At 31.0% G+C, this 23,997-nt stretch overlaps 1 protein-coding gene across 1 annotated transcript in view; it reads right to left on the minus strand.

Moving 5' to 3' along the window:
* LOC145665892 (chymotrypsin-like elastase family member 1) overlaps window positions 1-23,997 on the minus strand; it is a 144,107-nt gene that overhangs the window by 15,134 nt on the left and 104,976 nt on the right. Inside the window, exon 5 of the mRNA XM_081733000.1 lies at window positions 2,417-2,532. Within this exon, the coding sequence (XP_081589126.1) occupies window positions 2,417-2,532 (116 nt within the window). The remainder of the gene's footprint in view (window positions 1-2,416; window positions 2,533-23,997) is intronic.

The following is a 23,997-nucleotide window of genomic DNA, read 5'->3' on the forward strand; positions in this document are numbered from 1 at the left end:
TTATTTTTCGTCTGGCTGCCCGTTAAAGAAATTAAAGAAATGAATCAACTGAAAAATAAAGCCTGTTTAGTGAATACTATCGCAGTCAGGACTTCGGGGACACTAGATATTATTACTAGTGTACTTATAGTATAGTATAGCATACTAGTGTACTAGTGTACTCTTATGTATATTTAAGTCTGAGATAGCATTGGCTCAATTGTTGAGTGTTCACTTATGGTGCAGAAGATCATTGGTTCGATGCTTGCTCGGATCCGTATGCTAGGGTATAGTAGGTGTTCTCAGGCTTCTTCCCACTTTTTTCCACCATTTCATTCAATTATCAACATCGCTATTGGCTTAGCCAGTCATAATGGTACCGGGAAAAATATTTCATTTTTATTTATTTTGCTTCCAATAATTACAGCTAAATAAAACTGACATATTTCAAAGATTAGTGCGATTGGATATTTTTTAGAAAGAATAGTGTTTCTTATAACAATGATTAAAGTCTAGGAAGTTCCAATAACCTAAAACACAGCATCCTTTAACACTACAGTACTCGCATGAAATTGTTCAAACATGAGTGCTCGCGCGGATTACGATTGTAGTCCATTTGATAAATATATATATATATATATTAGTGGTTATTCAATTGGTATTTTTTACATTATTTTTGTGGGTTTTTACAAGCAATAAAGAACACATTTCAGTGCAAACTTTTTGTTTTTTAATGTACAAAAAGAATTAGAAGCCAAAACTTTAGAATGCGTATGCAATTTACTATATTTTTTTAAATGTTCGTTTATTTTCTTGCTATTTGATTAAAAATTGAAAATTAAGAGGAAATTTACATTTAAAGTGTTAAAACCTGTTATAAAAAATAAAAAGAAGTTGTTAAATTGTTTGCAAGTTTAACTTTTACACTTGAAAACAAGGTCAAAATTAGGCAATTTTGGGTGTTTCAGTCATAAGAGTCAGTGCAAAGAGTGTGCTTGTGGTCAGAGCAGATACACTTACTGCACCTGAAACATCTTTTCTGGGTACTCTTGTTTCTTCATCTTCCACAAAGAGGTTCGATAAGTTCCATAGCCACAGATTGAAGGAAGTCTCTACGGTTGATCATAGCTTCATTGTTATTTGCTTTGAAAACATTGAGAGCGTTTACTCCAGCAACGTTTAACTCGTGAAAGAAGAGAGTGAATGGCCATCTTTCCGAATTCCTGGCTGTATCATACTGACGACACAGCTTGTAAATATGTCAAATCCAAATTTAGTGTTGTTCTATGGAGTAATAAGTATGCAATGTAGGTATTTTGTACAATGGGGAATGGCGGAAACTTCATAACGAGAAACTACATAATTTATATGGTTTACCCAACATTGTTAGGGTCGTCAAGTCTAGGAGGCTTAGGTGGGCGGGTCATGTAGCTAGAATGGAAGAAAGTAGAAACGCTTTCAAAGTCTTGACAGGAAGACCAATCGGAAAAGGACCATTAGGAAGACCTAGGCGCAGATGGGGGGACAATATTAAGATGGATCTCGCAGAGATTGGAATACATAGTAGAAACTGGATGCAGTTAGCTAAGGGTAGAAGTCAGTGGAGAGCTTTTGTGAACGCGGCATTGAACCTACGGGTTCCATAGGCCATAGACTTAGTTAGTTAGTTAGGTATTTTGTTATGATGCTGTGTTCGCGTATTTCTTGGGTGCCCTGGATTAATATACCATCCAGTAATTCTGCCCTTTCCAATGTAAAACTCTCCGTGAAACCTGTCTTCCTGGATAACAACGTTCCTTACTTCATCTTCTGTTTCTTCCAAATCGTCACTACCACTTTCTTCAGAGTCACTACTCGACAACATCGTCCTCTATTTCATCTTAGTGTTCTATACTCAAAACACTTTCGTCGTCACTTTCAGTTTCTGTTAGCCACTGTCGTGTCTGTTCTTGCTCTGACATTTTAAACTAACATATATATATATATATATATATATATATATATATATATATATATATATATATATATATATATATATATATATATATATATCACATATATTTGAGCGAATAATATGAAATAATACTTTCAGAATGAGAACAGTTAAAACGTTAGCCAGAAAAAAAAACAATCACGTCAGTACTCGCACGGATTACAATAGTAGTCCATGCGAAAATAACAATCCGTATAACATCAGTGCGTTGACTTTGGGTGCTATCACTCGACTAATGGTGTTCTAGAAATGGGGGAAGAAGGTAGATGACCGCTCAAGGTCACAAGTGTTGCCAACCCTCAGATACCAGAAAACCGAAACCCACTGTACTAAAATAGTAGTCCGCGCGAGCAGTGTAGTGTTAAAAAAAGAATTAAAATTATTCTGCTTCCACAAAGTAATCTTGTGTGTATCAATATGGTATAAAATTAAGATCATGCTTACCTGGAGAAGGTTTTTGGAAGGCCACATCTTTAACAGGCCTCACAAAATTTGTATATTTAATTGGTGGATACACTTTAACCAAAGCAAGATCATATTGTAGTCTTTCTTTGTCGATGCTAGAATTAAAATGAAATTCATTAGCATATTATACTAACAAACAAATATACTAATACAATAATAGCGTATTCACAAATATCATGTTTTTAATCATGTAGTGATACCGTTGATTAAAACAATTTATAATAAACATTACAAAATATTGGGACAAAACTAATTTCCATTCTTTCATTTTACGAATAACTTCCACCAGGTGCATCCTTCAAGTTACCCGATCAGATCCGCGCCACAATTTACGAAGCATATGAAGTTAACCATCAATACTATAAAATATTTTTTTCATTCTAACCCCAAGCTCAAAAAAATGCGGGTATACTGCAACTCACGATTTTTCTCATTTATTCCTTTTTCTTAAATTTAAAGATATAATACGGTTACTAGTAAGCAAAGATAATAGAACTCAATCCATTTATGGATATATTTCCTAAAATATAATATTAAATATAAACATAAGCAAAATATAAAATTATGGTGGCAATCATGGTTTCTACGCATTTTCGAAGTAACAGAGCACGATTGTGAAAAGAATTTTACCATTTCCATTAAAGGGATTCTATGAAGGATCTGGAAATCGGACTATAATATTGCAGTTAGTGACTTGAACCTAGTCTCTGAATTGTTCGCGTAATATAAATTAATTCTGTACGCAAATATGCAGAAACAACAAACGTCTTCTAGATAAACCGAAAATAGAAAAACATGAACTGACATATGACTTGGGAGCAAACGTAAAGACGTCCACGTTGCTAACTGGGTAGTCTAGATGACTAGAAGTTCTTCTACTGTTTTGGAACCATATTGAATCTCATCCCCTTCCATCCTTAAATAAAAAAGAATATTATCAAAACTATATAATTTTCAAGTGAATAATAAACAATAGAATATAACAAGAAAAACGTACTGATATTTTCGTTTTCTGAACGTATTTATTCAGCGATGTCTTACTATTGATAACATATATTGTTTGCAGTTCATGTATCCCTACTTGACCCTCCCTGTTTCCGAAAAGCAGATCAACTTCTCACCACTTCGTGTTTGTGTAACTCAGGAACATAAAAATGGTACGCGAGCATCAGTCTTTCAAATCTTAGCAACAAACATGACCTGAAACAGCGATTGCTTTAGTCCATGATGTTGTATAACTTTTCCTACCAACCCCCATTGTTGGGAAAAGAAAAATCTTGTCTCAAACAATACAGAAACCGACATTTTAATACCAAATGTGTATTATAATGTTGAAGTCGACAAGTTGCACGTTAGTTTGTTTTTATGTAGCGTTTCAGCATGTTATAAATATTTTTTCTTCATAAGACTATACTTTACAAGGCAATGAGTGCGATCGTATCCGCAAATTTATCTAGGGAGTGAACATGATATTTTTTAACAAATAAAATTTACAAGTTTTAATGAGTGAAACCTGAATACAACATTTCCTCACTTATCCTACTTTTCTTTATTCCAAATAATTTATGATCCGACATATCATTGCAGATAAAAACATCAATCTGCAAGTAGAAGAGCAAGATTTGGTCTTATCCTATGTTTTTGTTCGTCTACATATTATCGCCTCTTACGCCTGTTTATTCCATTACTCGTATGTCTGTCATTCAGTGCAGACATGTATCAATTTTATGTCACAGACACCCGAGGTTGACTAGCTTGGTTTGCATTGCGGCCGGGAGTAGAGTGATACTTACTTCCTCCATGACAAACGTATTGTAACGTGGTTTGTTTACCTATATGGCTAAAACTACACTGGAGTGCATTTGTATTTCTTCCGGTGTCTATTTTACCGTATTTGTTTCAAGCATTTTATTGTTTGACTTTTGTTCAACGAAACAGAGAATCTGTTATATTAGAGGCTATAGCAACATGCCATTGCAATACTGGAGTCATATTCCAATATTGCAACCTTGCCCGCCACAAAAAGTTTACGAAGTTAATACATTTCTGTATTTTATAAACAAACCTAACCTACATAAACTAAACCTAAACTAGCATGCATTAACAAAACTAACATAACCTAACAACGCTCAACACAAATCAAACTTATCGTAATTGCAAAAATTGTATTGGGGTACAGTTGTACCCCTGTTGGGAATCCGGAATTAAAAATATCATGGGTATCCGAGGATTGAAAAAGACGACAACACATTGTCCAAGACTTGGACACTGACTCGAAGTAATCTGATATAAAAGAAACTTAAAATTTAAAAGCAGGTTTATTAAAACATGCTTGAGTTACGGAGGTTAAAAGCCCCCACCTCACAATGCTGAATACATTCCTGATTCGGTTCAGTGTATTTGTTTGTTATAAAACATGATTTTTAAGTTAATTATATGAAACATTATGCTGGCTTACGTGCACGTTCTGAATGCCCGTTTATGTCGGATATTAAGAAATTTACAGTATTTTCAAAGATGGCATAAATGAATTAGAATTGTTTCATCTTAAACAAATAATAGTGTAAAATGCTTATATGGAAAGGCTGAAAGAATAAAAATCCGGAATATTATTGCTAAATCGTTGCACAGCTACAGTATAACAGAAATGTGGAAGTACGGTTTGACGGATATATTGAAAAACGTACGCTTTGACGGATATATAGAAAAACATAAGTTTAAGTTTTGCGCTAGAAGGTAGAGTACTAAGCTCTTAGAGATGAAACACGGATGACAACTGTAATGATCTAGAAAATAAAAACATGTCGATAACTCAAAAGTTAAATAGCCTCTAAAATTGCCCTCAAATACTATATTCTTCATGTTAGCTTTAATTCGTAAAACATGTGCTCCATCCATCTTGATGGTACATTTTAGAGCAAAATATGGCATTTAGGTCATGGAATTCTTATTTAACTATAGAATATACTATAAGAAAGCTATTTAGATAGAAAATTCATGAAAATGAAAAAAGCCAAAATTTCCAAAATTCTCGTTTTTTTCCCAAAACCGGCTTTTTTCCATCTCTAAAATTTTGTTTGAAACGGCCAGGTGATATTTGAGATATGCTCCAACTTATAAAGTTTTATTCTTTATTTAATTGTATTGAGATAAGACAGAAATTCGCTGTCTGTTTTTAATGTTATAATTTTTCATGCATTCTGAGAATATTTTCATATATCGAATGATTTATATGATTTTCACTTACTAAACAAGCAACTACAATTAAATATGGAAGAAAAATGTACTAAGAACCGTGAATTAAATTATGCTCAAAACTACCTTCCCACTATTTAACCTATGGAGGTAATCATCAAAAATACGTAAAAATCTGTATCCGTTTAATAGAAATACCTTGAAAGACTGCAAAATAACGGTTTAATAGGCATTGGACGACCTTTGATATCATAACACACCTGATGTAATGTAAAATGGAGTCTTCAAGATAGAAAATGATATCAAGTAAAATATCACAGACCTCGCTATTAGTGCATCAATACACCTTGAAAGAGGATGATGCGGAAATTTGCAACGGATTCATGTATACCAAGCAGACCAGAGATATTCAAATATGTTCAGATTCGTTGATTGGGTATGAATCCAACATTATTCTGATGTTCTCCAAACCACTCATTAGCAACTTGAGCTTGTGAATAGGACCATTTTTATCTTAGAATCTGGCATCAATTAATTAGTCGTCTCCGTGTTTCACCGTTGGACAGAAACATTACGCATAATACGTTTCTTTGGGCATCCGACACAGATAAACATGGTCCGTGCTTTAAAATAAGATAAACGTCCATATTGTTAGACCGTATCACATGTTTTGAGTCATCAGCACTCCATATTGCATGTTCACGCAACATTGACTTTTGATAAACTGCCACGCTCCTTCATCAACCATTTCACCGTATTCAATGTCCGTACAACTTGCAGCGCACTGTGATTGTGGAGAAAGGCTTTGGAGGTTCCGCTTGAGTCCTTCCGTACCATCCGCGTGAGTCGCAAACGCGCGACGGTTCAGAACGGCGACCCATTATAATGCTCTGAGAATCCAGTCACTGTGAGTTTTCGTCGAACTCTGTTCCTCTTAGTTGATGGGATTTTGTGAGTTTCTATCCCGTCGTCGCGTAGCCTTCCTTCGCCACACACCCAATATACTTGTCACGCTCGGACTATATAACCGACCGGCGAAAGTAGTTTTTGGAATCACAGAGATCACCTATTGTACACTAACAGTACACTGTCTGCTTAGAATATTGCACATTGACGTTTTACTAGTTCTTTTGCAGTAGAGAGTGTGGTACCTAGACCAACTAGTCCCTGACTTTTCGTTGTTGGGATTATCAAATATTTGTTGGCAACCATATATTTGGTGTGCTTATATTAACACGTTCGCTGCTGAGGACTCCCATGGGCGTCCAGTACTGAATTTGGCATATGCGCCGGACGCCTCTCGGCGCTTGTCCCTTCAGCTGATTCACTTTCCCGCCAGCGCTAGTGCAGGTATTGGCGGGAAAGTGAATCAGTTGCAGGGACAAGCAAGGCGTCCGGCGCATATGCCAAATTCAGTATTGGACGCCGATGGGCGTTCTCAGCAGCGAACGTGTTAAATTGTTACTGATAGGGGTAGGGGTAATCTTCAACATTAATTCAAAATCTTTTCTATATTTCATGTTTTGTAGTTCTCTTGTTCTTATCATATATAACATAAAAAACACCAACATTATTTATTTAGAGCATGGCAAAAATTTTGGAACAGCATATAAAATTTTATATCCGAAATCTTATTCAGAGAGAAATTTGTCGTCGTACACTTTGTATTTCGGATTCTGATTTCTTTTCTTCATGAATATAATACACTAAGGATGTAATATCTACCAACTCAAAAAATCTTAGCTTTTTAAGATACTGGATCTAGTTTGAAAGCAAATAGGTCATATCAATTTGCCCTTCAGTGTGACAAAAGAAACTTTTACCTATCATTGATCTATAGAACTGTATTTTATCTGAGAAAATTGTTCAATACAAATGTATTATCTATATCTAGAAACGAGGCGCAATATCAAAATAACTTTCTTCATCAAAACTATTTAAAATATTTTATATTTAATCGTATATACAAATTAGTTACATCAGCTATAAGGGAACGCAGTGACGTCTCTTCACTAAAGTCACATTAGACAGACTACAATTTCCGTAGATCATGTGCTAAGTGAATCTATAATATATGGTAAATATATTACTTGTTAAAGTCTAAATAGTTTAAAATTGAAATAGCGTACTTAGTCTTCAAACTGGGGCCGCGGTGGCTCAGTGCTAGAGCGTTCACCTCTGGTGCTCGGGGTCTCGGGTTCGATCCCAGCCCCGCCAAGTGAACTTTGTGGTGGACAAACACCGTGTGCGGGGTTTCCTCGGGGTTCTCCCGTTTGCTTCCACTTTCTTCATTCCACCAATTCATTCATTACTCATCATCGCCGTCTCTTTAACCTCACCGGCATATCTGTGGGACGTAAAACTCAAAGATTTCATTTTCATTTTCAGTCTTCAAACTACTGAATAATGATACGAAAAATCTTTCTGCATAGAAAAAAAGTGTCTCTGGAATGCATATCAGTAGTATTCATAAAACCAGTTTGGGGCCACTTCCTCAAACCAGGCTTTTTTATATATGAAATCCTCCAGCATAGAATCTAATTATACACATCGAAAATTACATCTTCCCCCCACATTGACCCCATACATCTTCAATCTACTTTTATGATATATAACCATAAAAGAATTTTACACCTAAACTTACATCTAAAACTTATATCTAAACATTTCTTAAACTTTCTATTCTTCGCTTTTCTTTTTCTTGTCTCCCTTTGATATAGCTATCCATTAGTTCTTTTAGCTTTGTTAGTAAATCTTCTTTCCTTAAATCTATCGAATAATGACCCCAAGCTAGAGTATGTATCCCATCTTCTAATATGTATCTTTTATCATCGTAAGAGCTTAAAGCTAGCTTGTTTTCTTCTACTGAATATACATTATGTCTTTTACTCCTAATAGTATTTTGCATTTTATATAATTCATAATCTTTTAAGACACAATCTTCGTAATCTTTGAAAGTTATTTCTGATTTAACAATATTCGATTTTATTCCTTTTGCCTTTTTACAACATTTGTCTTTATAAAATTTACTTTTAAAGTCTTTATCTTCGAGGTCTATTTGAGGTGCTTGTATTGAATACATCTTTGATTTGAGACCTACGACTTTTCCTATGATTTCACCTTTCAGTTCATCTTTGAATTTTAATAGTACTTTCTTGTTAACTTGTTTTATCCAATATTTGTTATTATCTTTGTAATCAGATGTATCTACATGCTCATACATAGCTTTCATATCCTCATATACATCTTCTGTTTCTATATGTGCTATAACCGAGTCTGTGTCACTCATTTATAGTTTGACTTTATCTCCATATTTATTCTTCAACACATTGTAATAGAAATCATATAGACAAATTTTAGATATATCCAGAACAGATATCCCGACATAGATAGGCTTGTTAAAAGTAATTTTTGTCTTATACATATGAATAGCAGCTAGATCTTCGGAAAATATAGTTCTATCTTTAAAAGTAGGTTTAGCTATTAGTTTCTCTGCTAATTCTAAATTATGTGCTAGTTTTATATCTACTCTCTTTCTTATGTTTTCCATAGTCTTTCCAAATACTGCATTATTCGCTAGTTTATAGAAGTCTTTTTCAAAATCATTCCTTGCATGTGATCTAAGTTCTGTATTTAATTCTATACATTTCTTTAACCAGCCTGATTGTTTAAATTCTAATATTTGATGAAATCTTTTTAATTTTGAGACCTTGTGACACATAGAATTTTAAATTTTGATAATGTAATATATAGTTTTCTTTATCGTAAAGTGTTGTTAATAATTTTGGAAGTTTCTTGTTGTTTATATAATTTTCAGGAGATAATGGCAAATCTGAATGTTTATTATGAAGTTCTTTTGGATACTCTAAATCGACTTCTAGTATATATCCAGTATTAGACTCATCGTCTGTCTCTAATATTTTATTTATCAAGTATTTATCATTTACACCATTAATAACCTTTTTCCATTTGAATTCTCCATAAGGCATATGATGATTCATAGCCCATCCATATTCGTTATTTGCATCCAAGAACATTATGTAAGAACTTTTCTCTTTAGGATTATAATTTTCTAGATACTTATTATTAGCTACTGCATATCTATTTGAACATTGGGAAATTCCACCTCTTATACCTTTTTCTATAAAGAGCAGTTTATCATAATCAGTTAACAATTTTAATTTTTGTTGTGTCATCTTTAACATTGCATCCCAGAAGAAGCCTCGACTTGTGAAATACCATGCAGGATCTAATTTATATGTATTAAGAGCTGTATCTCTGAAGTTTTCAATAATGTCTGTTAATTGAAGTACATCTGTTTTGTTGTAGAATTGAGTATATTCTCTTAAGGTTTTTAAATTGAATATCTTACAGATTAATAGATGATGGTTATAATCCTCGTCACTTATATCTTCTCCTGTTAATCTATTCTTAAACTTGTCTCTAGATAGTGGAACCGGTTCATCTAGTTTTTCAGGTGAATCAGCATAATCATTTGGATAGATACCTTTTCTTTTTACTAAATCAATTACATTTTTAGGAAAGAATTTTAATGTTTCTCTAAATTGTTCTGGTTTTAAATTTTTTGCTAATTCAGCTAGACTTCTTGATAAAAATCTAAACGAATCTACAAATCTTAATTGGATTGATCGTTCTTTATTTTCTTTATTCTTGTATTTTATCGTTTTTGAGAATGTAATATACTTTTCTTCTGTGTTAGGTATTATAGTTATCTTTTCTTCTAATTCTCCGCCTCCTAAACTTTTTATAAATAGATGTGTATCGTATCCAGATAAGTTAGGAATGAACACAGGAATAAATCTTGGGTTTGTATATTTTATGTTACAATAAGAATGAGCAGCTCCTCTAAATTTTCCAGTTAAATGATCATGATCAGCAACTTTGGTTATACATGATTTTATATTGTTTATAGTCTTTTTCAATTCTTTAGTACATTCATCAAGTATAACTTCTATATCCTCCTTTTGCTCTTTTATATCTATTAATATGTCATCTATATCATCAATATCATCATCATCTTTTTTCATATACAATTCCTCTTCTAGATGTTTATAACCTTCTTCGATTTTCTTTTTTAAATAACTAGTTAAAATATTTAACCTCTCTATTTTCTTTTCTAATAAGCGTGGAAGTTCTTCAAAAGTTCTTTCACAAATATGACATTTTTCAGATGATTCATATATATTTCTTTCTTCTTCTGTAAGACGATTCATAGGTTTATAAGTATCATAAATCTTTGCAATCTTAATAGCTTCTTCTTTTAATTTTTCTACAAATACATCTGATACATTATCTCCTATATATTCTACTGGTTTGCTTTTATAAGAATCTAAAGTGCTTTTGACATAGTATGTAAAACTATTTGGTTTATGTTCTTGATATGCGTTTGAATAAGATCTTTCTGGATCAGGTTGGCATGTAATAATTTCCTTTAATAGTGATTCAAAGTCAGCAATAATTGTAAATGGAATTCTCAAAGATCGTTTATAATTAATAAATTCAAGTATCTTATTCCATTCTTTTGGTAAAACAATTTTTGCAGCTGAATATAATCCACAGTATTTTTCATGCTCTTTTAATAACTCTTCTGATTTAAAATGCTTAGCTAAACATCTTTCACATAAGAATCTTTTATGACCATCTTTAATTATTTGATTGCCTACAAGCTTCCACAAGTCTTTAATCCAACAATAATGAGTTTTCTTTTCACTTTTAAGATATAACAGATGAATATGTTTTTCTTTCTTTTCTTGTGTGATTCGAAGTGGAAAAATTGAATAGTTATAATCAAAACTAAATACACAATGGAAATATCAGTTCCCTTTTCAAACTTGGCTATATCAGTAATTTGTACAGGAAATGGAATATTTTTAAAAACATCTTTAAATTTATCTTCATGTTTTTTATATGTAGAGACCCTGCCTCCATGTTGCCCATGTTTAACTGGATATAATGCAGATATGACTGAGTATAGGAAGCACTTTTGATCATTATTCTTTATATTAACACATGCTCTTCTCTTCTTAATCATGTATGGAAGTTCTATGTAAGAGGAACCTCTCATTGATACATACTTATTAATTCTTAATTCTAAAAAGTCTATAGAATGTAACATCCATCCAGATCCTTTACTTTGAAACTCTTCCATTTCTCTTATGTGTTTGTATGAAGCTTTTTTACAGAAGTCATCTAAATCTGTAAATTCGAGTATTATTTCATTTGAAGTTTTAAAATTATGTTCTTGTATCGTATTTTCTTTTTTAAATTTACAACTAAATGACGTATTAACTTTAAGCGCATTGAAAAGTTTAAAACTGTCCTTGACTTTATTTTTAACAATCCTACTACTTGCACTTAAGAATTTCAAAGGATCTTTATATCCGTCAATGTTTTCTATTCTAAATGTCTGTAATCTATATTTCAATGATGTTTCTTTCAATTCAACTTTTAGCTTAGGTATTTTCGGTTTCGGTTCTTCAAATACTTCTTGTTTAAATGGGAATATATCTCTAATCTGTCTTCTGCTTTGTTCATCATCATATTGTTTAAGAAGGTTTATTAGTTCTGCTTTTCTTAATCGGGAATATTTTTTGATTCCCTTTTCTTTACATTGTCGTCTTAACTCTATTACAGTAAATTTACTATAATCACTCATCTTATTTATTATATAGAAAATTCTACTACTCAGTTTTTATCTTCGCCGGATTATTTCTGTTCATTTTTGTACTATTTTTAGTTCCATATATCCTAATACAACGCTTAACATTGTACACTCCTGCCATTGTCTACATATTACGCGTTGTATTAGAACACGACTTTGATGAGAATACCCCATCAAAGTCACATATACACATATTAAAACTGAATCATTTTTGTAAACTTACTCATCATCATCATCATCATCATCATCACTACCATATTTATATTCATCATCACTATTCAAATCAGATGTTTTTTGTTGCATTATTAATAATTCTTTTTCCTTTAACATTATTTGCTTCTCTACTAGTGCTGCTAAGAGTTTAAGATCATGATGAATAAGTGTAAGTCCATCATGTAATAAATCAAATTCTTTCTCCATATTTGTTATATAGAAAACCAACAAAAATGAAATAAATTTAAAATCTAAGAATAAAAACAAACATGACTAGTGCTAAGGAAATATTATCTTACAAACCTGTATTTGATTGTGTATGTAAATATTTAGATATTGGTGGTTATAATGATGAAGACAAAATAAATTTTAGCGTATCCATAGGTATGTTAGATCATTTGTTCAAGAAAGCCACTAAAGAAAACAACTCGTTTCTTATACAAAACATTCTCTATGCGAACGTTATGAATTTGTCTGATATGATATTAGATTCACTGACTAATGAACACTGGTTATCTATAGGTTATGATGATTATGAGGGGGAATATAACTATGATCACATTACAGAAGACTTCATACGTAAATATCTGCAGAAAGTTAATTTGAACGAAATATGTTTATGGAAAAAGTTATCGGAAGAGTTTATAAGAGAATTAGCTGATAAAGTTGATTGGGAGATTATTTCAGGAAGCCAAGACTTATCAGAAGACTTTATAAGAGAATTTGCAGATAGAGTTGATTGGAAGGAAGTATCGTATAACCAAAAGCTATCTGAAGAATTTATTAATGAGTTTATAGATAAAGTTGATTTTGATGGTATATCTTATGGAAACAAACTGTCTGAAGCCTTTATACGAGAACATGCAGATAAAGTTTCTTGGGGACGCTTATCTGGAACTCAACATTTATCAGAAAACCTTATAAGAGATTACGCTGACAAAGTAGATTTGGAAATAATTTCAATATTTCAAAATTTAACAGAAGGATTTATTGCTGAGTTCAAAGACAGAGTTCATTGGCATAACATTTCAATTTTTCAACACCACTCTGTAGAGTTTATATATTTATTTAGACATTATGTAGATTGGAGAGTTATAATAAGAAAATACCGTAATAATCCTGACTTAGGTGGTATATTGAATTTAGCATTCGATGTTACAGCAGATGGTTTGTTTAATGTTTAACTAATTACCTTTTATGACTATTATATCACAAAAGTCGTAACCTTAATTATTAGATATTAACCTTAATTATCTTTTATGATTATTATATCATAAAAGTTGTAACTTTAATTATTTAATATTACTTTAATTATCAGATAATAACCTATCATATAAATAATCTATTTCTTTAATCAATTCTTCTTCTGATAGCGGCGTCCAAAACTCATTACCCTTACCTTTACGAATATCTAGTTCTTGCTGCATTAGGTTGAATAGCTTAATACTGTTAGGATCTCTAAACTTTTCATATATTATTACATGATTCGGATATCTTTCTTCTGCTTCATTAAGAGGCTTATATAGACTTCTCTTTTGACATCTGATAGCATAATAAGGGAAAGAATCATTAGGTTTGTTCTTCTTGTATATGATTAGACAATTATCTTTTGAAACATCATCAGTATATGGTGCTGCGATTGTTTTAAGATGATTTATTTCCTTTTCTTGTTTCTCATTGTTTATACGTAATTCATTCATTTGTTGTTCTATTTCTTGTAGTCTTGTTTGAAGTTGATCGTTGTTAGTAAGGTATAGCTGTTGAAAGTCTTTAACGAAGTAATTGATAATGATTTGATTACATTTAAGATAAAATTCTGGAGATAACCATCGTGATATATCTAGAATCAATTCTTTACAAACATATGTTCCTCTTAATTCATTCCATATTTTTCCTTTACCACCTGCTACTTTTTTAATAATTTCCACAGCCGGTATACCGACCCTGGAAATATATGTTAATAGTTCTTTCGATTCTTTATTTTCTAACCAATGTTTAAATTCCTTTCCACGATCTTGACACAGTTTAGTAGCATTATAATATCCCGTACTGTTATCTATAATCAACTTAAAATCACCAAACAGACCGTACCAGTAATCATCTTTAATCTGTTCATAGCAAATATCATTTAAATTATACGAGTTAACCATAGTACTTATATTTATTATATAGAAAATGTTAATTTAATCATTTTCAGAGTTTTTACCCATACAAATAGATTCTTATCACCATGATTTTAGCTATCGATAAAGTTTTAACTTAATTATCTTTTATGGAATAATAACCATAAAAGACAAACATTTATATTTACACTACAACATTACTTTTATCTACCCAACTATTATGTGAATCATCAAAACCTAGCCATTTAACATATACTTTATCACCTTTCCTTCTTAACACCTTTTCCACCAAGTATTCATCCTTATGTTTCGTCTGTAATAGTTCTGATTCCTAAAATCTACCTTGTACATCCTCTTCTTCTAAATCTTTAATTCTATATGTAGGTGGATTAGATGGAATAACTTCACTAATAACAAATACTTCTGTTGACCAATTAGGTGTATATCCTTTCTCAAATAACCCTTTCGATTTACTTATACGAACATGATAACCTAATTTGTATTTGGGTTTAACACGCCTACATTCTTTTTATACACTTTTTCCAATATTGTTCGCTCATTCTTCTTATTAACTTCTATAGGTTTTAAACCAATTGTTCTATGTATTCTATTATTATACTCACTAACCAGTGTGGTAATATCTCTATCCATTTATAATTCCCTTGTGTTGTGAACCTTTTCCACATGTTTTGTTTAAGTGTTCTATTAAATCTCTCAACAACAGAAGCGTTCTTACCACTATAGGTTGAGTAATGATTAATCTTATTTTCCTCCATTAACTTCTTAAATTCTTTATTATAAAACTCTTTACCTTGATCAGTTTGTAAGTTACTAGGTTTTCTAGTTTTTAATATGGATTCGAATGCTTCTGTAACATTCTTACCACTTTTATCTTTAACAGGAACAGCAAACGCATATTTCGAGAACACATCTATAATCGTTAGCAGATACTTATAACCTTTATTTAATTTAGAAACACCTTTTAATACTCCACTATCCATTTCAACAAGATCAGCTTGCCAAAGATCATTGATACCTTTTATAACTACACTTAATCTGTCAAAGTTTTTTCTAGATGGTTTGTGAATTTCTTCTATAATGTCTTCTCTAACACCTTTACCTTCTTCTAGTCAATCGGGCTTTTTAACGAATTGAGTTTTAGTAACACCACATACAGAACAAATACCTTTCTTTAGATATCTTCCATTCTTTGTTTGTTCAATTCTAATAGTATCTTTCTCCGTATCTGTTAACTTCTTACACTTAACACAATACATCATTATTTATTGTATAGAAAATCAACAAAAAAAAATTTAAAATTTATCATTACCTAATACTATACTTTTAACATTATCATCATCATCATCGCTTGATTCGTTTTCATTTTCTATTTCTACATACATAATAATCAATAATAACTTACCTTCTTTCAATTCACAATCTTTAGATGGTCTAATTGCAAACTGATCATTTATATTAAAGTGTAATGGAAAACTTTCAACTAAAACGTCATTTAAAAATAAGTCTATAAGATGTTTATTAAAACTCGATTCTGTATGCATTAACCTACCTCTATAAAGAAATTTATAGGCAGCAGCTAAATTATGTACAAAAAGCTTGGTTTCCCAAGATCATCTTCTGCCAATCGACATGGAACTTCAACAATTTTTTTTCTTGTAAATAAATTAAACTCTTCTTTCACTGATTCAAGCTGTTCTAATGTTACAAGATCTTGTTTATCAATAGCATTAGATACATTACCAAAAATATCCATATTTATGATATAGCAAACGTCTTTATGAAAGCTCTCTTTCTATGTACATCACAACGAAAAATAATTGACCTTCTTCCATAGCCGAATATTTAGTTGGTTTAATCGTTATTATATCATTCTTCTTAAAACCAAAAGGTATATTTTCAATCAAAGTATCACTTAAATATATGTCCAAAAAGTATTTATCCAAACTTAAGTCCATGTGCATTATTTTCCCATTATAGAGAAATTTGTAACCGTTAGAGAGATTAAATATTCTAAAGATTGGCTCCTTAACGTTTTTAGCTCTTAATCGATATAGTAGAGGTACAGTTTCTTTCTGCATAATCAATTTAGTAGTATCCATCCTAACCTTTTGAAGATCTTCTTTCTTTATGTATGTCTTGTAACGTTTCTAATGCATCTTCAAATCGTTTTCTATCGTTCTCTAATTGGGTTTATATTGATCTAAGTTGACTTACGATAACATCATTTAAATTCTCCAACAATTTTAATTTTTCTTCACTAATATCAACATTATCTTTTCTATCTTTAACATTACCAAATATATCCATACACATTTATTATACAGAAAATGTCCATCCTAATTTTTCAAAACATTTCTTTAACATCTCTATTTGTTTAGATGAATGTTTAAAATCAATATCAACATGAACATCGTGCTTTTTCAACACATAGTAAAATACACATTTTAAGTTAATAAACAATACTCTTTTCGGATACAGTTCTTTAAAGGTTTTGTATAAGTTTTCGAAGTCGTCTATAAGTGTTTCTTCCATATGTCGTAAGTTTAATGGTTTTTGATCGGTAAGGTGATAGTGTATTAAATAAACATCATCATAATATTTTGTGTATTTGTTTTTCTTTAATACTTCTAGAACATCTTTTGTTGATATTAAATGTTTTGATATATTTCTAAATTCATCATTTAACACCTTGAACACATCTTCAGGAATAATTCTATACTGTAAAGCTTGTAAACGAGATAACTGTAACTTAAATCTTTTTATAGTATCATACCATGGTTTTCTTACGCAAGCTCTCATTCCTTCACAAGTACTGTAAACAAAACCATTCATTACAGAACAATTATCACAAATATATGTACTCCTACTTTTTGTTAATGACTTACTACCACAATTTACTCCTACTTTTTGTTAATGACTTACTACCACCACGACTTACTACTACTGCATTTTAATGGTCTAGAACTATAATTTTTCAACAACTCCTTTAAGCTAATTATTGGATATAACTTTACCAACTCTTTTTCCGTATACAAAAATTTAGGTATTAACATTTTCCGTAACTGAACAACTGTATATGCGTTGTTTTTATCTTTTAAGTCTATCTTACTAACATCCCGAAAATACCAATTAAAATTAAATCTAACTAGTGCATCTAGTTCATCCTCATGCTTCTCAAAATAATCTAAAAATCTATTGTGTATAGCTTCCATATTTATCTTAAAACAAAACTTTTATGAAAATAAACCATAAAAGTACTTAAACTTAATCATTTTTAATCATATACATAACATCACTAAAAAATACCCTTGATTTAGAAGATTTAAAACCTTAACACAAAGATGACCACATATAACTGAACTAAAGTCTTGTATTCATTCGTCATTGTAAAATAAGTTTTCGGTACCAAGATATTTTACTAGTTGTTTAGGAGGAACACCGCCATAAGAATCGAACACGTACTTTATGTTGTTATCTTTCCAATAGCATATCCAATGAGTACCAATGTTTTCTGATTTATCAAAGTTAACTACACCACATTCATTTATATAGGGTTTTTGTGGAAGTTCATCACTCATAAATACGCCTCTAAATTGTTTTATCTTTAATTCTTTAGCCAACCTCTCTATATCGAAGTTGGTCAATGGTTTTAGTTTTTTGACTTCTTTGGTTTACCTGCTCCCTGCTTTTCTTCCATAGCCATATTGTGTCTTTTTTGTTCTTCAAGTGGCTGTGTATTCTTCTTAGCATCCAGTACAGTTTTAGTAATCTCTGCTGCACCACCTGCTAATGAGCCAACTGCTCCTAAAGCTGCTAAAATGGCTGGAATTGTAAAGATAAAACCACCCATATGCTCTTTCTTAATCTTTTTCATTTGTGCAGTAGTTAAATTAAATCCATTCCTTTACCTTCTTTAATTTTCTTGGCTTTATCGTTAAGTTGTTTCTTTGTTAATACATGATCAATATTTAAATCCTTTAGTTCGTTATAAGGAACACTAAACATACAACCTTTAATAGAACACATCTTCCTATTTATTTAAGAGAAAATCTTAGTTTGTAAAAATACAGTTGTTGTTGCTCCACCAAAATCAATTAAGGAATCATTCTCATCTTTTATCCTTGTCTCAAAATTGTCAACCTTGTCTTTGGATATAGGGAAAAATAATGGATAAGTAGGCTCGTAAATAATACTATGTTTGAACTCAGCATCTGTTTTGAATGATGCTAAAATTCCTGTTTCCCTATGTGTATATTCTGTATCTTTAACAAACATACCATCTGCTATATTACAGTGAACATTTATAGTATCAAACGGATGAAACTTTGGCAACTTACTTCCAATATGTGTTTTGTTCTTTTCTAAAACTTCAAAAACATTAAACCCTAGGGCAGTACCTATACTCCCAATTGTAACATCATTACTATCAGTTTCAATTTTAACTCTATTTCTTAAATGATCTTCTGATAATGTTATGTTGATGGATTGAGATTTTAAATATTCATTAAGTGATTTTAAATTATATTGACCTTCTGGTATAAGAACTTGTCTATTACCATATGAGAAACTGTTTTTTTTGTTGTTATGTTTGGAGTTAGATATGTATTGTAAAACCCAACTAGTCCTATACTTAAATAGTTGCTACTGTTGTCTAATTCGTAATGGAGTTTCTTCTTTAAAACAGAAGTATCACTCGTTAACATAAATACCTTAGCCATTTATTATATAATAAATGAATTAGTTTGATTTACCTAGAGATATTCCAAGAGAGAAAGTAATCAAGTTAATAGAAGATGTTATTCAATAGTTAGAATACAGTTTAAAGAAGAAAAAGAGAAAACTACGAATTGTTAAATATGCATACTACACTTTGATCACGTTATCAGTCATACTTTCTGCAACAACTGGATTTCTTAATATTTTTATACCTGTAACAATTTACTCAATATTAACAACGTCTCCTGCAACTGGAAGTGCTATAATAACAGGTTTGTCTTCTAAGTTAAACATAAGCAAAAGAAAACATGAATATAAAACCATTGTCACTTGTATGAACTCATTTAAAGAACAGTTAGAGATGATAATAACATAAAATGGTGAAATGGATAACAAATATATAAAAGATACGTTGCTTAAGATCAGAGAACAACTTAAAGATATAAGATCATAAAAAATGTCGATTTTCTCTATAATAAATGAGTAAGAAAACTATTAATTGGGATGTAAAAGAGATGATAAAAGAAACAACAGTTAAGAAAAGAAATGGAGAGCTTATACCTGATGATATTCGATGCCTTATCGTGGGTTCATCTGGGTGTGATAAGACGTTTTTTTTATTTAATTTTTTATTACAGCCAGGTTGGTTAAACAATAATTACTTCTATATATATTCTAAAAGCATGAATCAGCCAAAGTATGAGCAGTTAAAAGATCGATTTGAAAAGGCAGAACTAAAGTTTAAGAAACAAATAGCAACGTTCTTAAGCGGTAATGATTCTATTGTACCTATTGATGAATGTGAAAAATACTCTGTAGTAGTGTTTGACGATTACATTTTGGAAAATCAAGATACTGTTACAAATCACTTTACAAGAGGTAGGCATAGACATATAGACTGTTTCTATCTTGCACAAACATATTCAAAAGTACCTAAACAGCTTATAAGAGATAACGTTAACTTCCTATGCATATTCAGACAAGATGATACTAATCTTAAACATGTGTATAATGAGTTTGTTGGAGGAGATATGTCTTATGATAAATTTAAAGAGATATGTTCAGAATGTTGGCAAGAAGATTATGGTTTTATAGTAATTGATATGACAAGGAAGGTAAACAATGGTAAGTATAGGAACAAGATAAAACACTTCTTAAACGTTTGATGTTTATTGGCGTTTATTTATGTCCTTTTACGTTTATTGACGTTTGTTCGTTTTCTATATAATAAATGGACGAGAAAGATATTAATAAGAATATCAAGTTAAAGGAGTTCTTGATAAAGGGCTTCAAATCTTAGAAGAAAGAAAGAGCAGGTATATATGATAAATTTAAAACACAAGAGCAACCTGTAATTGATGCTATTCAAAACTTAGGAACTGAGATCATAGAAGTAGCAGAACAAAATAAAAATCTAATAACTGAACTTGTTCCAGTTGTACATAAGACGGTTTCAATAGATCCTAGTCTACTAGAAACACCTAAAAAGATAACTTATGATAGTTCCCCAAGTAGTAGTGATACGCCTATAACAGGAGAAATAAAACAAATGAGAAAACAAATTAAAGACAAAGTTGAAGGAGTAGAGCCTTTAACAACAGCACAATCATTTGGTAAGATTGCAACGAAATATTATAGTAAAAGAAATGATAGTGTGTTTGGAATAAGAACTGTAGAAGAAGATGGAAAAAAAATAAGATAGGAAATTCTGAAGTTAAAGTGAATGGTAATGATTTGATAATTAATGGTAAAACTTATAAGGGAGCAGAAGGTCTATGGGAATTGTTAACGGTGAATACTAATAAAACCATTGAAGATTATGATGATGATTTTGAACAGTACAAGGAAATAATAATAGAATCAGATGCTGCCTTCCAAAAATATAATCGAGATAAAAAAGTAGCATCTAATAGAGGTTCTAAGTACATTAATATTATCAAGCCTATTTGGGATAATTATATTAAACCTTCTTTACCTCCAACTCCTAAAAGGACTGGTGAAGGAATTAAACAATATACAGAGATACCTAAAGAATATATATGGATGGATGATGTGAGAAAGTTAATTGATCGGCTAATAGTTGTAGATGGAGAAGAAAAGGCTGGTAATAATAACTTTTATAATGAGAAAGTAGGTATAGTGGGTATGATTAATAATAAGCTTTCACAATTTATTCCTAATGATCCAAAAGGTATAGGTTATTTGATAAAGATCTTAAATACATTACCACCACGATTCTGGAATGATGAGAATCTTGGGAAAGGATTAGTAAATGATTTGATTAATAAACTCCCATTTGAATTACATATTCAAGGATTTTCGTATTGTGGTCCGGGAACTAAGCTACAAGAAAGATTAGAAAGAGGTGATAAAGGTATTAATCCATTAGATGAGGCTTGTAAAGAACATGATATATACTACAGAGATAATAAAGATACAGAGTCAAGACATATTACAGAGAAGGAACTAGAAAGTAAAGCATGGAAAAGAGCATTTAGTAGTGATGCGTCAATTGGTGAACGATTAGCTGCTTTTGGGGTTGGTACTGCTATGAATGCTAAGGTTAAGTTAGGATGGGGATTATAAGTTTTTAATTGTTATTATGTATGATTCTTTTATGGGTATATCCCATAAAAGCGTTGTTTCAAGATTTTCTTTATAATAAATGGATAGTGTTGAGAGTTACGAGTTACAGAGTTTTAAAACTAACACAAGAACATTTAATAATTTGAATGAAGCTAACAAAGATATTGAGTTTGATTTCGATGTAGGCGATGGCTTTATACATCCACACAAAGCAGATTGTCATATGACTTTTGTAGTTGTTGGTGCATCAGTCGGAGGAACATTTTGTGCAAATGATACTATAAAACTTGTAGATAACTTCTTACCTTTCTTCTTTTCTCAAAGTGAGGTTAGAAAGCATGGTGTTGTTATAGACAAGATTGAGCTACCAGGAATAACATCTACAGCTATCGGAACATTAAAGATTTCCAAACCAGAAGTTGAATATCTAAAACAAGCAGGATTTGAAACAGATGATAAACTTGGTCTAAGAAAGGACTTTAGTGTTTTATATCCATTAAGATTAATTCTTGGATTTTAGTGATTATAAAGAGGTTATGTGGAAAGGTGGATTGAGAATAACATTTACAAAAGCTAACAACAATAACGATGTCTTGTATAAATGGACTGGATCAGGAGCAGGTGCAGCAGCTCCTCATGATGGAAAAATAACAATAAAAAGTATGGAGATAAGAATGCCTATTGTTGAATACGAATCTAATTATGAAAACAAGTTAAAGTTGAATATTCTTAAAGAACCTAAAATCATGTTTTCATTCCATACTTATCAATGTGTTCAAAAGACTGTTGTAGGTTCTTTCTTGGAGTTTGATGTTACTACTCAATTAAATTCTAGACAATTCGATATGCCTGATTTCGTAGTTGTAATGTTCCAAAACTGATAGAAGTGGCAAACAAACAGCAGATGCAAGTAAGTTTGATCGTTGAAAGGTAAAGAATATCTATCTTAAGAATGGAAGGAATGAGGTATTTCCGAAAGAATCAAGAAACTTAGATATTCCTAACAAGGATTATTTTAAGATGTACGAAGATTATACTGCATTTAAAAGAATAACATGTGGCAATATCGAAATGTACTATGATCCTAAAGAGTTTATAGATAACAGACCAATGTATGTGATTAATTGTAGTAAGAGGAAGAATGTATCGGTAAATGAGAGAACAAACATAAAGATTATTGTAGACTTTGCAGAAGCTGTGACTGCTAATACTATATGTTATGCGATTTTAATTGGACAAAAGAACTTTACATATGACCCTAAGAATGAGAAAGTAGTAGAAGAGTTTTAGATAGTTAAATGTATGTTTGTATTAAAGTTTTTCCATAAACAAAATTGATAAAAAATGATTAAATATTTTTTGGTAAAGATAAAAATTGAAGAGTGTTCATTGATTTTCTATATAATAAATACGATGTCAAGCCATATTGAGCTTTTAAATAAACTTGGAAGTCTTGAACAAAAACAAGTTATTGGATTAAGAGAATTATAATTAAATACAGAATATAAGATTGTGAAAATGAAAAAGATTAAAACTAAGTTTGGGAAGAGCATTTTCGCTGAGTGTGAGGAGTTTAAGGTCTTTCTTCCACCTAGATTTACAAAACACTTAACAGATAAAATGATTGATGAGATCGTTAAAGATGGAATAAAAATCAAATACACTGGTTTAAAAGATAATTATCCAACTGTTGAGTTCTGTATGTAAAATTTTTTTTGTAATTTTTTTCTGTATGAAAATGAGGATTGGTTTTATGAATTTCTCATAAAACGAGCATTTTCCTTATAATAAATAAACTATGGCTAATTATTTGAATAAAAAAATGATGTTAAAGCATTGAGATTCCTTCGCATAGATGAGTTAGAAAAAGGTAAAGCGTACGAGCTAACATTATGGAAATTGATTCAAACACAGCGTTATGGTCAAAGCGTTTTAGTACATTTAGATGAGAAATATAAGACGTTATTACCACAAAGATATAATGATGAAACTGAGCAAGTATTGAAAGATTTGAAAAAGTATAA

The sequence above is a fragment of the Thermobia domestica genome, chromosome 1 (assembly GCF_964235325.1).
Source record: "Thermobia domestica chromosome 1, izTheDome1.hap1.1, whole genome shotgun sequence".
NCBI classification, from domain to species: domain Eukaryota; kingdom Metazoa; phylum Arthropoda; class Insecta; order Zygentoma; family Lepismatidae; genus Thermobia; species Thermobia domestica.